Source organism: Cavia porcellus, unplaced genomic scaffold, assembly GCF_034190915.1.
Source record: "Cavia porcellus strain 051 isolate PalLab524CR breed Dunkin Hartley unplaced genomic scaffold, mCavPor4.1 scaffold_8, whole genome shotgun sequence".
Taxonomy (NCBI): Eukaryota; Metazoa; Chordata; class Mammalia; order Rodentia; family Caviidae; genus Cavia; species Cavia porcellus.
In genome coordinates, this window is record NW_026947491.1 from 5,250,649 (window position 1) to 5,266,249 (window position 15,601).

The window sequence follows — 15,601 nt, forward strand, 5'->3', positions numbered from 1 at the left end:
GGCCCGAATCTGCTCTTCCCACTCACAGCAAGACCTCTGTTTACCTTCAGCTGCCGCGGCCCCAGCTTGGCTGCCCCATTCCCAGGAGCTGGCCACATGACTGGACACAGTACCTCGAGTGGTCTCCTCAGCAGCTCTGTCCCTTAAGGGTGCTCTTGTCCCTCTCCTACCTGAGCAACATTTCCTGTGCCTCAGTGCACACAAGGCAGCCGCGGTTTGCATTTCTAACCCCCTCCACACTGCTGCCCAGGTCTTAGCTTCTCCCTTGAGAGTTGGGGTCACTCCCCCACTGTTGTCACTCCTCCTGCTGTTCCTCCAACCCCCACCCATCAAACTGTCATCCCCTCCCAGGAGCTCCCCCTGTTGGGTTGGTGACGCATAGCTTTGTCCCAGCACTCAGAGGCTGAGGCAGGAGGATCACTGCTGAGTCCAAGGCCAGCCTGAGCTACACAGTGAGTTTGAGGCCAGCCTGAACTGCATAGCAAGACAGAGCCTAAAACAAAAAGCCAAAACATTCCTGTTGCTAATGTGTCTCCGCCGCTGCTAATTGCTGGATTCTGTTTCAATAACAGGAGACAGAAAGTACTCCTGGCAAGGAGCCACCAGCGGGAAGAGTTCCCGGGAGCTTGTGTCCTAGGCAGTAAATCACTTCTTTGATAAAAGCACTACTTTGTGGTTAAGTGGTGTCTGTGTAACCCACAGTGCAGTGCCTGCTTGGAGTAGAACAACCTAAGAACTCAGAGACGGCGCCACAGGGCTGCAGGGAACATTCGTCCACTGCTGGCCAGCCAGCAGGCAGCAGCAGCGGAGCTGGAGTGGGAGGACCTGCCCACCACAGGATGTTATGGGTGTCGCAGATTTCACAAGCACAAAAGCCCGGCCAGGCCATCTGCTGTGTTGGAAAGGAGCCAGTGAAGTCCCAGCAGGGTGCTGTGTCCCTGAGGAAGGCTGGGAGGCCTGTCAGGTGTCTTGTGGAAAAAAACCATTCCAAGAGCTGTCAGAAGAAGTTACCAGCCTCCCTTCCTGTGTACTGCTTACAGAGGAAGGGAAGCGGCTGCCTTTGTGCCAGGGAAGTGGCCCGCATGGCACAGGCCTGGCAGGTCCCGCTGGAGCCTATTTCTCTTGGGGTAAAGGGAGCAGCAGAAGCCTGCACATCTGGCTGACTTTATCTTACTTTTTATGGCCCCAAAACCCCAAGCCTTATCTTCATATTTATGAGCTCACACATCAAATGGGCCCCTGAAGCTCCCGCCCCTTAGATTTCTGACTTGGCAGTCCCATTTCCACAAGAACTTTCCCCTGTGCCTCTCCACTCTCAGCTGATGACTCCCTTCCTTTCCCCTCGATGCACCCAGAAGAGACTGTGGACTTGTCCTGTCCCCACTGCCCAGCACCTGCACGTGGATGGACCCTGCCGTGGAGGCTCTGCCGGCCTCTTTTCTGTGTATTTATTTTTCTCCTGGGGTGGAGGTGGGGCTGCTTTCCCGTCAGCTTGCAAACATCCTGAGCAAAGCAAGAGAGAAACCCTGCATCGCCTGCCTGAGGTAGACTCTCTTTCTTTCTGTTTGCAGTAAAAACTCCCGCCAGAGTGGCCTGTACCTGACTTTGCTTACACCTCTTCGAGTATGTCTAGAAATCAACCCGCCCATCTGCATTTCCACCCACCATCTTTCCTTGTGCATTCTTTTTCAGTGCCATATTGCGTTGCCTGACTCCATTACAATTTCCTCTCCTGTTTACACATACTTGTGTTAGTATTTGCATTTACAAAGAAAGCTTTTTTTATTTGTTTGTTTCTATTTATTTATCGATGTATTTTTTGAGACTGGGTCTCACTATGCACTTCAGGCTGGCCTTGAACTCACTTATGTAGCCCAGTTTGGGCTATATCAACTCACAGCGATCCTCCTGCCTCAGCCTCTTGTATTTATTTTTTTAGGACAGGGTCTTGCTAGATAGTCCAGGCTGGCCTGGAGCACATTATGGAGACCAGGCTTGGTCTGAACTCACAGTGATCCTCCTGCCTCAGCCTCCTGAGTGTTCATGCCTGGCACCAAATCTCTACATCATCAACCTTTATAATGTTAGCTATTCTGTGAGTGTGTAGTGGCACCTTACTGTAGTTTGAATTTGCATTTTTATGATGAGTAGTGCTGTTGGACACCTTTTCTTGTATTTATTAAACTTATAGCGATATCTTTTGTGAAATATCTGCTCAAATCTTTTATCTATTTTAATTAAATTTTATTTTTTATCAATATGCAGGAAATCTTCATTTGTGATATGTCTTTTGTTAACATATGTATGAGGTGACTAAAAATAGTGAATGTTTAAATATTTAACAGTATATTACAGAAAAAGGCACATTGCCTTGAATTCCCTCAAAATCTTCCTCCTCACTTTAAACACACTCATCCCATGGTCCTTGCTACTTTCTGTAATAGTTCTAAACTCCTCTTTCCTCACTGTCTAGAAAGTGAGTTTAAAAAAAAAAAATACAGTGAAAACCAGGCGTGGTAGTGCATACTTGTAACCCCAACACTAGGGAGGCTGAGGCAGGAGGATTGCTACAAGTTTGAGGCCAGCCTGGGCTACAGGGTGAGTTCAAGGTCAGTCTGAACTGCACAGCGAAGCCCTGTTTCAAAAATACACACTCAAATACAGTGAATGCTGCTGCTGAGCACCGCCCAGCAGAAAGGCAGGCTTATAATACACGATGCTGTGTCCTCATCCTCCTTAGTCATCCAGTGTGGCCCTGTGCGATTTCCAATTCGCTCTTAAAATCAAAATGACCATAAAAGAGAAACATTTTAAAGGACAAGGAGGCAGCCAGGACAGTGCAGCTAAAGACCCTCAGGAAAGAAGACTCCAGAGCTGCTGCAGAAAGGGGCAAGGATGGTGGGATGAGTGTATTAGAAATAATGGAAGTGTTTTGAAGGGAATTAATGGTTATTTATCTCTATTTATTTATTTATTTTTGTCTTTGTGAGACAGGGTCTCGCTATGCAGTTCAGGCTGGCCTTGAGCTCACTTTGTAGCCCAGCTGGTCTCCGGCTCACAACAATCATCCTGCCTCAGCCTCCCGAGTGCTGGGATTACAGGCATGAGCCACCATGCCCAGCTCAATGGTTATGTATCTTTTACTGCAATAAATTTTTAAAAATTTTTTTAGATCTGGGGATTGAACTCATGATCTCACATTTGCCAGGTAAGCACTTGGGCTGCTGAGCTAAATCCCTGGCCCTTGTAATAAACATTACTCAGATTTTTAAATCTCACCTAATAGGGTAGATACCTTCTCTCCATCTAATTTACCTCGTAATGCCTTTTGATAAACTGAAGTTCTTTATTGTAATGAAGTCCAATTTAATGATCTTCTCTTTTGAATTAGCATTTTTCATGTCTTCTTTATAAGATCTATTCCACACCAAGGCATACAGGTATTTACCTATTCTTTTTCTATCTTTGTGGTTCGACCTATTATGTGTAAGACTATACTCTACTTGAATTAACTTTTGTAACAAAAAAGAGTTAAATTTTTTGTATTGGTGATCACTTAATTCAGAGCCATTTATTGAAAAAGCATCCTTTCACCACTGAATTTTAGTAGCATTTTATTGAAAATTAGTTTATCTTATCTACATCTATGAGTCAATTTCTGAGGTTTCTACTCAGTTCTGTTGGTCTTTAGTTCTCTCCTTGCATCACACTAGATGACTCTGCATTTATCTTTTAAATGTTAAACTAACCTTGCATTCCTGGAATAAATCAAGCATGGTTGTGATGTAGCATTACCTTATTGAAACATTCCACTTAGGGGCTGGGGATTTAGCTCAGCGGCATAAGCACCTGCCTTGCAAGCAGGCAGTCCTGAGTTCAATCCCTGGTACCAATTAAAAAAAAAAACACCAAACATTCCACTTAAATATTCTTTTTTTTTTTTTTTTGTCTTTTTCCTTTTTATCGGTACCAGGGATTGAACCCACGACTGCCTGCTTGCAATGCAGGCGCTTATGCCGCTGAGCTAAATCCCCAGCCTCTGACTTAAATATTCTGAATAAAACAAAAGATGTACATTTCTACTTATTTATATATTTAGTTTTAGTATGGGGATCAAACTCAGGACCTCACATTGCCAGGTGGGCACTTACGCTGCTGAGCAGTCTCTCTCTCTCTCTCTCTCTCTCTCTCTCTCTCTCTCTCCTTTCCTCCCTCCCTTCCTCCTTCTTTCTTTCTGGGACAAGGTCTCACTGTGCATTTCAGGCTGGTCTTGAAAGTACTTTGCAGCCTAGGCTGGCCTCAGACTAGCACTGATCTCTTCAGCCTCCCCAGTGCTGGGATTACAGCGCCAGCACGCCTGGTTTGCATTTGTGTTTCTGAGAGAGATGAGTCTTTAATTTTGACTTTTGTTTCTCTTTTTTAGCACTGGCCAAGTTTATTTGAAAAAATAAAGAGTGAGGGAGAAAGTGGCTCTGCAGAGCAAGTTTGGGTGGAGTGAAACGCTCACGCTGGAGGAAGCAGGACAGACTTCATGAAGGAAGCCACAGCTTTTCCTGAAGTGTGCTTGTCAGACTTTGATGTCAAAGTTGTGTTCACCTCATGAGATATATTGGTTAGTACTCTCTCTTTTCATTATTTGGAAGAGTCTGTGTAAGAAAAAGAAGTCTTGCTTTTTGCTTTCTTTTTATTCTTCTCCTCCTCCTTCTTCTTCCTCTTTTTTTTTTTTTTTTTTTTTTTTTGGTACTATAGATCAAAACCAGGGTCACTACACCCTAGATCTTTAAACGTTTTGTTTTTTTTTTTATTTTTTTTGTCTTTTTCTATTTTATTGGTACTGGTGATTGAACTCACGACTGCCTGCTTGCAAGGCAGGTGCTTATGCCACTGAGCTAAATCCCCAGCCCCACGTTTTTAAAAATTTAATTTAAAACATTTTCCCTGATTGATGTGTTTTGAAATTTTGTTGAAGTTTCTCTTCTTCCTCCTGCTTCTTTTCTTTGTTTTTATCCTTAAATAAAATGGATTTGAAAAAAATTTTTTGAGAGTTGCTTTCCATCTCCTGAATTTAAGCAATGATCCTCCTACCTCAGCCTCCCCTGCCTGGGATTGTAGTTGTTTGCTACCACCATAGGCAAAACTGAAATTTTCTTTTCAGAATTTTTTAAATTTATGTAATCAATTTCTCTCTCTCTCTCTCTCTCTCTCTCTCTCTCTCTCTCTCTCTCTCTCACTCTGTCCTGAGACAGAGTCTTATGATGCAGTTCAGGCTGGTCTTGAACTCACAGTAATCCTGTTGCCTCAGCCTCTTTAGTGCTAAGATTACAGGCACGTGCCCCCTACAGTGGGGAAAATCATGTGTGTGTGTGTGTGTGTGTGTGTGTGTGTATGTGTGTGTACTGACAATTGAACTCAGGGCCTTATACATGCTAGGCAAGTGCCTTACCACTGAGCTATAGCCTCAGCCCCCAGTTTTGTGAATAGCTATGGAATTGTTTAGATTTTTTTTATTTCTCCTTAAATGTCTTTGGATAATTGTGTTTTTCTAGGAATATGTCCAGTTCTTCCAAATTTTCAAATTCATTGGCATAGCATGGTTTATAATATTCTCATATGCTCTGTGATATTTAAAGTGATGCCACTTTTATTTTTCTACTATTGTTTTAATGGTGCTTTTTGAAATTAATCTTTCCAAATTTATTGAATTCATTTTTAAAAGGGCGAATATTTTGTGGAGTTTGTCTACTGAATGTTTATTTTCCCTTTTATTAATTTACCTCAGCTTTTTCTTTCTTCCCATTAAGTTTAAATTTTCCCAGACTTCTTGCAGTATATGCCCATGTCAAAGATCCATGCTCAGTGAGACCTTTCTTGTTTGTTTGTCTGTTTGTTGTTTGAAAAGTATGTTAGTTTTTTTCTCTTGTTGCTGAGACAAAATACCTGACATCCCAAAATAAAGGAAGAAAAGGTTTATTTAGCTCACAGTTTGTGGAGATTTCAGTCCATAATCTGCAGGCTATAAGAGAGGGTGGCATGGCTGAGGGCAACAGTTCATGATGGCAGAAAACAGCAAAAGCAACAAGAGCAGAAAGAGAGGAAAGTGTGAGAAGCCTTCCCTCCCTTGTATGGTGTATAGACCACACCCACCCTAGAGCAGGTGCAGCACTCACACCCCCAATCCCAGCATTAGACCATGAAGTGATCACAAATTCTAGAAGCCTGTCCTCATTACTGCATGAGGCTTTGGGGGACATCCAGATACCAACCATAACAGACTGGGTCTCACTATGTGATCCAAGCTGGCCTAGAACTCACTACATAGCCCAGGCTGGCCTCAAACCTGTGTCGATCCTCCTGCCCCAACCTAGCTCTGGGATGACAGGCATGCGCCACGGTAAGACCTTTCTTGACTGCCTGCTTCAATTTGAAGCACCTCTTCTCCCTCCTTTTCTCCCACATTTTTCCCTTGGCATTCAGCACCATTTAACACACCATATATTCTCCTGATTTATCATCCCTTGCTGTTGTTATCCAGTTGAATCCCTTCAAAGGCAGAGTTGTGCATTTTATTCCATTCCCTGTTGAATCTCCAGGACTAAAACCACTTCCTCTTTAACAAAGAAAACAAACAGTATGTGTGTCCAGCAATGAAACTAGAGCTAGATTTATCTTCATGTATATTAGCACACATCTGCAGTACATAGTGATCGCATTCATCCTGGGCTGTTTGTATGCACAGAAAAAAATCTTAATTTTTTTTACTTTCTTTTACCTTCCCTTCCTCCCTCTTCCATTTTGGTTCCCCTTCCCACTTACAGAGGATCTATTTCTCTATTTCCTATGACCTATCTTTTCTTTTATTCAAATTTTTTATACTTTGGTTTCTTCATATAATAGAAATCTTGTGATATTTGTGCTTGACTATCTGACTTACATCACTGAACATCATGGTCTCAAAATGCGTCCCCTTTTCTACCAATGACTCAAATTTATCCTTCTTTATGGCAGAATAGTACTCCATTGTGTGTAAACTCCACATTTTCTTTATCCATTCATCTACTTACGGGCAAACAGGCTGCCACCAAGATTTAACTATTATTAATTGTGCTGTTATAAACATGGGTGTGCACAGATAACTGTATACCATGTCTTTACCTCTTTCAGAAAGAAACCTAAAAGGAGAATAACTGGGTTGAAGGGAATTTCTAGTTTCAGGGTTGTTTGTTTTTGAGCCATCTACATACTGATTTCCACAGTGATTGCCCTGGTTTAAACTCCCACCCACAGTGTGGAAGGGCTTCTTCTCTCCCGTAGCCTCACCGCCATTTGTTATTATTTTATTTCTTGATAAGAGCCATTGTTTCTGGACTAAGATGGAATCTCAGTGTTGTTTTAATTTGCGTTTCCCTAATGACCTATGATGTTGAATATTATTTCATATATTTATTGGCTATTGTACTTCTGAGAAACGTCTATTCAATTGCCCATTTTTGATCAAGTCTTTTTTTGGGGGGGAAGGTCTCTTTTTTTTAATGTCTTTGTGTATTTCAGGTATTGGTCTTGTATCCAAGGAGTAGCTGGCAAAAAACCAACAAAACAAAACAAGTGACAACAACAAAACCTATTCTGTAGTTTGTCAACGGCTAACTTTATTGAGCCTCATTCCACAAAGCTTAACAAGAAAGGACAAGTAGTATTTACTTTTTATAGAGGGGGAAATCAGGGCACAATACACAGGAAAATACTGATTAGAAACCTAATTTTAATCCAACCTGTGCTGTTTCCTAAAACCTCTAGGTCTCGCCTTTAAGAATTTAGTAAGAAAAAAAAAAAAAAATTCAGTAACAAGCAGGACGGGGTAGTGCACGCCCCCATCCATAATGCCAGTAATCTGGGAGACTGAGGCAGGGGGATCACAAGTGTGAACCCAGCACAGAGCGAGGGTGGGTGTGTTAATGACTTAGGGAGCTCGGTTTCAAAATAAAATTGAAACATGAGGATGTAGCTCAGTGCAAAGGCCTTGGGCTCAATCCCCAGTACCAAGGAAAAAACCTGTGCAGAGCGACCTGACCGAGGTCCGACTCCGCAGTGGGGAGCCGGCGCTCCACGGCCTCTCCAGTGGCTGAGCACGTGGGTCTTCCAGTGAGCCACCACAGGAACACTGCATAGGAATCGCTCCGCCCTGGACACCGCCCAGTGGTGGATTGGGTCGCTTTTAGTTACCAAGACCAAGAAAGCAGCCCTAAAGGGGTCGGAGTAGGTATGCAGGACCTGCGCAGTCTTGCTAGGGAGCAAGCGGATGGGTCCCTGCAGCCGCAGGAGTCCGGAACCCAAATTCCAGGGTTGCAGTTTCCGGCGGGAGGTCTCCTCCGGCTCTCCCGGAAGCGACTTCCGCTACCCGGGTAACGGACCGGGGCGTCCTCTTGGTGCCTGTGGGATGGAGCTGGAGGACGCGGTAAGAAGGACGCTGGCGGGCTGGGGGCGGCCAGCGGCGGGAGGAGAGCGGCTCGGGGAAGGACGCTGGAGTTTCTGGCTCGGCGAGCTTGCCGTGACGGAGGGCGGAGCTGTGGGTTAGTGGGTGGCCACCCACGTGGCTCGCCCTTCTCCGCGGGACCACCCACGACACAAGCAACCTTTGATGTGGGGGACCCGGGCATGAACCCAGATGGCCCCAGGGCATCCCTGCGTCTCTCTGGGAATCTTGGCCGCCTCTTGCGCGGAGATTCCTAAACTTGGGCTTGGGGAGAACCTGAGATGTCCACGTTAACATTAGCGTTATCAGTAAGGGGTCATTCGAAATTTTACAAAATTATCAGAATAAATCTGACAGGCCATTTGACGTGCGGCGTAAAATGCGACCTTCTTCGATGAGACTGAGTGTTCGGTAATTAAGTGGGAACAGGAAGTCAAACCAGAGACATGGAAGTCGGATAATTAGGCCTCTGTGTGTGTAGAACAAGACGGGTATGGAAAGCTGGTAGGAGCTGCTTGGTACAGGTTAATTCAGTAGTAAACGACTAATGTCTAAATACTAAATATGAAATTAATAATTAGCAGGGCATGGCGGCACACACCTGTAATCGCAGCACTTGGAGGCTGAAGCAGGAGGAGAGGACTCTATTAGAGGCCAGCCTGGGCCACACAGTGAGTTCCAGGTTAGCCTAGAATACATAGTGAGACTCTGTCTCAAAAAGATAAACAAAGAAAAAGACCAAGCAATTAATAATTACGTAGCATTTATGCTGTGAGTGGATCCCATGTCTGTTTTGTTCACCTTTGAATCTCCAGAACCTAGTAAAATGCATACTACACACCCAGCTGACACACTTTTTACTTCTGAATAAATAAATGAGCTTGAAATAATCTTAATAAAAACTAGTTCCTTAAAAAAATGGAAGGAAAACAGTAAAAATGGAAATAAAGTTGTGTAAAGGGAGAGGGGATGAGGAGGAATGGTGGGGATAAGATATGTTACATACAGGTACAAATTCCCTATGATGATTGTGATTATTGTATATGTCAAAAGTGTACCAATATAATTAATTTTTAAAAATTAATTTCATTGGAGGAAGCATATATGTTTTTGGTCGTCCTACCAGAAGTTCATGATGGCCATTTAATTTTAAAGTGTGGTGATGCACACCTGTAATCCCAGCACTCAGGAGGCTGAGAAAAGAGGATTACCCCAAGTTCAAGGCCAGCCTGGGCCACATAACAAGATCCTGCCTCAAAAAACCTAAAGAAATAAAAATAAAGTCTGTATACTTCTTGTCTTTTTTTTCCTTACACTTACAAGGAGTTTTATATTCTCATCTTTATTTACCCTTATCATTTTTCATCTCTCTGTTCTCCTCTCATACTTTGCATATTTGGTACATTTTCTCTAATAGCTTAATTCAGTTTCACACTGCACAAGAGACTGGATGTTTCTTGTTTGCAGATAAATATGTCTCTGCTTGGTTTTCTTGGGATTTTTTTATGTATAGTATAAAATTCCCAGGAACTTTTCACATAGAACTAAGAACTGCAGGCATTAGGATTATGGTTTAATGAAAACACTTTTGCTATCTTTTTCTATAGAAAGAGTTAAAAGAACGCTGCGCTCAGTGTGCTGCTGTCTCTTGGGGTCTCACTGATGAAGGCAAATATTACTGTACTTCCTGCCACAATGTTACAGAAGTAAGTAATGGGGTGATGTTTAAGTTAGGAATTTGCAAGTCAGATTGAGAATGAACAATCAGAATTGAAGGCTTTGGTATGAATTATCCTATTTAATCATCCCAAACTTATGTAAGTCACGTTAAAAATAGTGATACTTTTCTAATTTCAGTTTTAGAGTAACATTCAGACATGGGAAAGGAGATCAAAACTAAATTGCACGTAGGTCAGACAGCAGCAGTTATAGTAAACATGCATCGTTTTAATACTGAAGTGTGTTTTGCATAGACACAAAATTGAGTCAGTTTGACTTTTGGGTTGGTGTGCGAAAGCCTTAAAAGTTTATTCGTTTAGCAGATACTTAGTGATGATTACTTTGTTTAGGTACTATTTTAGGAACTGAGAGATTCTGAATAAAAAGCAACCAAAAGGGCTGGGGATTTAGCTCAGCGGCATAAGTTCCTGCCTGGCAAGCACAAGGTCATGAGTTCAATCCCCAGTACTAAAAAAAAAAGGCACAGTACTAAAAAAAAAAAGGCAACCAAAGATGCACCAGAATGGGAGGTTTAACATCTTCCCGAGATGCTACCAGCCTTAGTTTTAGCTCGCCCACTTCAGTTCTTCACACTGACCAGAGCGTCTTTGGAAACATTACTTAGGGGGATGGAAAGCTACCTTAACATCTACTTTGGTTTCCTACAGAGATCTAAGGAAGTTACCAACACTGATGTTATTCCTAACACCAAGATAAAATCCATCAGCAGGGGCCTCAAAAGGAGAAGCAAGTTGGGTGAGCTCTTTGTTCATAAGCGTTGAATGTCTTTATTAATGTCTTTCACTGTGATGACTTGGGGACAGAAAATGGAATTTTACGTCGATTCTAGAGAAAATGCCAGATTTTAAAGCAGGTATGGTTTATCCAAAACAGAGTTAAAGTTGGTAGCTCGGGATGGTAGATTGCACATGAATGTATCTACATGTGTCCTTTTCTTTCTTACCTTGCTGTTTTTGTCAGTGACTCGAATTTCCAGTGGAGCAGCTATGATGCAGATGCTGATAAAACCAAAGGAGCATTTGTTCTTTTTATGCCCTGGCATAGTCTCCTGTCCTTTGTAGCTATTGATTATGGGTAAAGTTTTCTGTGCTTTTAAAGGAAAACGCTTCCGTTTTGAAATGATTCAGCAGTAAGATGTTAGGTAAGGCCAGTGAAGCATGGTATCAGTTTTCCAAGTCCCATGTCTCACACTGAACTGTGACACACCTTTTAAAACAGGGAAGATTATTCTCTCTTAAAATCGCCATGGGTGTGCCTGGAGAGGCAATCATGTCATTAATCCAGTGAGCGCCTGTAATTAAGTGTGACCGAGAAGGGGCTCAGGTAAAGTCTTGGAGATATTTGCTACTTTGTGACTAACTCCCTAGGACCAGATTCTGAAGTGTGAATCCAGGAAATGATAATGGTGATTCCTCTATGTGAGGTGACTCTGAGGACACACACACACATATGTACATTTCTATACAAGTATGTATTTATGAGACATACATTGACATTTTTAGATAAAGAACAAAGAATACCTAAATACTAACTCTGTTCCTATTTAAGCTTTAATAATAACTTTTTATTGGGCTAAGACCTGATTAATGTTCATTAAGTTTTTTCAGAATAAAACCTGAGGAATTCAGGCTTGATGGATTGACATAATTAAAGTGTATAGTTTATTTCTTTGGGATTTGTTTGCTTGTTTGTTTGTTTGTTTATTTTGAGACAGGGTCTCACTAGCTCAGGCTGGCCTTGAAATCACTGTGTACTCCCTGCTGGCCTCGAATGTGTGGTGATCCTCTTGCCTGAGCCTCAATAGCCTTAGCCCAATGCTGGGACTCCAGGTGTGCGGCACCATGCCTAGCCTTAAAATGTATAGTTTATACTTAAAATTCTTAAGGAATGTTATGATTTAGATCAAGAATGACCCCCAAAACTCTTGAGGTGCTTTAGTATGTGCATCCTTGGTTTCTAGATCTATATGATGATAACAGCAATACTACTTGTTATATAAAATAGGAATTCAGAATTTGGAGTACAGCTTTATCCATATGTGGACTGCTAGAATAGTACACAGGAACCATGTGCATGAGTGTCCATGTGTGTATGTGTTTACACTGGCTTGATTTCTGGATGGTTGGGATCATAGACTCCGCCTTTCGCAGCCTGGATCCTTTCCACATGGGAATCAGCTCCATCAATGGTGCTGAAGACCTTGAGACATCTCAGTGCAGGACAGGAGTTGGGGTCTTCTGTGAGTACAGGCAGGAGGGAGCTGGGGGCAGCAGCAGACCCCAAAAACCATGTATGAAAAGCCTTGATTGCCTGCTGTTCAGAGTGATGGTATTCGTCTAGCAATGAGGGATGAGACCCCCAGGTCCGCCCAACTCTGCTGTTCTTTCTGGCCAGTTGCAGGAGTCATTTACTGTTAGCTCTATGTAAGGGGCAGCGGCTTGCTGTGTAACCAGTCTCTTAGGGCTTTTGGAGGATGCCAGGGGATAACTTCCAGGCTCCTGCACCTGGGCAGAAATCAGTGTCGTTTCCCTTGCTCGCAGCTTCTCACTGTGACCCGGACTGGGGGAGAATCCAGCTCCATGGAGTCCACTGCCCTTTTCTGTGCCCCTGGAACCCCCGGTCACATCACTCACTGACATTTATTCACTCATTTGCCAACCATGCCTTGTTCCCGTATGAGTTGAATAGCAAAACAGGGGAGCAGTGGCTGCTTAATACTTCTGCAAGGCATTGTTCAGTAAAAGTTACTTTTTTCTGAGACAGAGTTTTGCTATGTAGTTCAGGCTGGCGTTGAGCTCATTTTGTAGCCCAGGCGGCCTTGAACTTGAAGTGATCCTCTTACCTCACACTCCTGAGTGCTGGGATTATAGGCGTGTGCCACCACACCTGGCCAAAATGCATATTTTTACAACTTATTTCACTTGTGTTTTTAACATGACGGCTCTTCTTTTCTTTTGCCCCTTAAATGAATATTTCAGAAAAATTATAGGTAAAATGTTAAAAATCGGATAAATTGTACAAACTGCTTAGGTGGTTAGCATTTGTCTGCTAATTGGCTAGAGGGGACACAAGAAGTATAAGCATAGAAACTCTTCAGATTTATACAGAGGATCCAAATCACAGTGCATAAACAGACTGGAATTACATGGTAGTGTGGTAGCTGATTTGACACAAATGTCTAAAACTTGGCTCGTTGTCACTTAGAGAAAGGCTGGGATTGGTACGTGTGCGAAGGCTTTCAGCATATACTGTGTCAACAAGCAGAAGCCCTGAAGGCCCTCGGAGTGACCCCAGAATTAAAGGTGAGCCTGTTGGGGTGTAGAGGTGCTGTTGGGGAGTGAGGCTGGGGAGCCGTATAATGCTAGGAGTGTAGACGTGAGCTCTTCTCTTCCTGTGGCCTCTGATTTGCTTGCTATATAGAAGGAAAAGACTCAGCTCGGGAATCTTTAATGTCTTCTTCTCCGGGATCTAAGGTGGAAGAGGGTTTATGGATGTTGTCCCTCCACCTGGCACTGTGACGAGAAGCTTTTTAAGGACAAGCGGGTACAAGTGCACTTAGGTGAAAGGCCTTACAGATGGTACAGGAGAGTCTGCCATCCAGACACAGCTGTGTGTGTGTGTGTGTGTGTGCGCGCGCATGTGTGTGCACGCACGCTCATGCTCGCACACACCAGAATCACCGGAATCACCCCCCTTCCACCTCAGGATGAAGTGTTACACAATTTTTGGAAGCGTTACCTGCAGAAGAGTAAGCAGGCATATTGTGCAAACCCAGTCTACAGCAGAAGGAAGACTGAGGTAGGCACAGGTCTGAAAAGCCGGGTTGCAAGATATGTAATGAGTGTGGAGATGGAGACCGAGGAGCTCAGGACTGCTGTGGGCTCCCAGCTCTGCCTCCTCAGGGTGCTGGGTGCTGGATGTGTGTCAGTACCTGCCGGGGTGCTGGACAGAGGACATCACATTTGAACCTATTCCCTGCCTTCCCAGCTTCCTTCTCTCACAAGCTCCTCATGCAAGTTTTCTGTCCCTGTAGTAAGGTCGGATTCTAGGCCCTCAAGGCTGGGATCTCGGCTTCTGACTGCAATCAGTCTCTGGAGGCTGTAGCAGCCCAGGAGACCCCGGCTTTGCAGAGGTGCTCACCCCGTGTACCCTTTAGAGTACACAGAGGTGGTGATGCAAGGAGGGTAGTTGGTGAACCTGCTGGGCACCTGCTGTAAACCTCGAGTGCTGCCAGAGCTCAGGCACACAGGAAATCATTGGCCAGTGGGTCAGAAAGACAGCGCGATTGCGGGAGGAAAGATCTGGAGAAGGGAAAGTTCATGCAAGTGATTGGTGTTAGCCAGGTCCAAAGGCAGGCAGGAGCCAGCGGTGCGCATGGTGCCTTCTCCCAGAAGTGCAGGGCCTCAGACGCAGGGCCTGACGGGCGCTTGCCGTCCTCTGCAGTATTTCTTCTCACTGTGTTTGTCATGAGCAGGAGTCGCCCCACCACCCCGACAGGGACCATGTTAAGCCCTGTGCAGCAATTTTACTGGCAGTATTTTGCAAACAGATGTTGGAAGGAAACGTCTGTCATTCAGATGGGGTGAGTGGGCCCGAGCTGCTCAGCGACATAAACTGGACATCTGGCCTCGACAGTGGAGCAGAGTCACAATCCGACGCCCCAGGGCCAAAGCCCTTTGCTGCCCTGAGAACACTGCACTCAGGTAAAGATGAGAAGCGGGGTGCTGGGGTATTAAAGCCCGGCTTGGCTAGCAGTCACTCAGTGCACCCCTCGGGGCCTGGTGAGGAGAGGCTAGGGCCTGGGAGGCCTGAGTGAAGTCTTCACATTCAAAAAAGCACATCGTCAGCCGGGTGTGGTGACGTGGGCCTGTCATCCCAGCACTTGGGAGGCTGAAGCAGGAGGATCACTGGGTTCAAGGCCAGCCTGGGCTGCAAAGTGAGACCCTGCCTCAAAAAAATCAGAAAGGTACATCATTTGTCCTCCTCCTCCTCCTCTTCCTCCTCCTCCTCGTCGTCGTCGTCCTCCTCCTCCTCCTCCTCTTCTTCTTCTTCTTCTTCTTCTTCTTCTTCTTCTTTTTGTCTTTTCTGAGACAGGGTTTCACTGTATGGTTCAAGCTGGCCTTGCATTCACTTTGTAGCCCAGGTTGGCCTCAAACTTGAAGCAATCCTCCTGCCTCAGCCTCTGAATGCTGAGATTACAAGCATACATACCTGACTCACATTGTCTTTTGTGTAGTCTTTATAGGGAAATAAAGAAATCTTTAAAGAGTCCAGAGAGGAGGCTAGCTCCAAAAAAATTGCCTATGTGTGGGCTCAGACTTGTTAAAGAAAGTTACAGCAAAAAACATTGTAGCTGTCCTTCCCTAAAATAGATGAGCGGTGAAGATAATA

At 44.2% G+C, this 15,601-nt stretch overlaps 1 protein-coding gene across 4 annotated transcripts in view; it reads left to right on the top strand.

Moving 5' to 3' along the window:
- Nucleotides 1-8,283: 8,283 nt before the first annotated feature.
- The window catches only part of LOC100716329 (TATA box-binding protein-associated factor RNA polymerase I subunit B-like), a 34,066-nt gene continuing 26,748 nt past the window's right edge, over nucleotides 8,284-15,601 (top strand). For 2 of the 4 annotated variants that reach the window (XM_063254140.1, XM_013145559.3), the window contains exons 1-6: nucleotides 8,284-8,452; nucleotides 10,078-10,176; nucleotides 10,858-10,945; nucleotides 13,415-13,512; nucleotides 13,916-14,008; nucleotides 14,760-14,913. In XM_063254140.1, coding sequence (XP_063110210.1) covers nucleotides 8,297-8,452; nucleotides 10,078-10,176; nucleotides 10,858-10,945; nucleotides 13,415-13,512; nucleotides 13,916-14,008; nucleotides 14,760-14,913 — 688 coding nt within the window. In that variant the 5' untranslated portion in view covers nucleotides 8,284-8,296. The remainder of the gene's footprint in view (nucleotides 8,453-10,077; nucleotides 10,177-10,857; nucleotides 10,946-13,414; nucleotides 13,513-13,915; nucleotides 14,009-14,759; nucleotides 14,914-15,601) is intronic. The other 2 variants (XM_063254141.1, XM_063254142.1) reach the window with 2 other exon arrangements.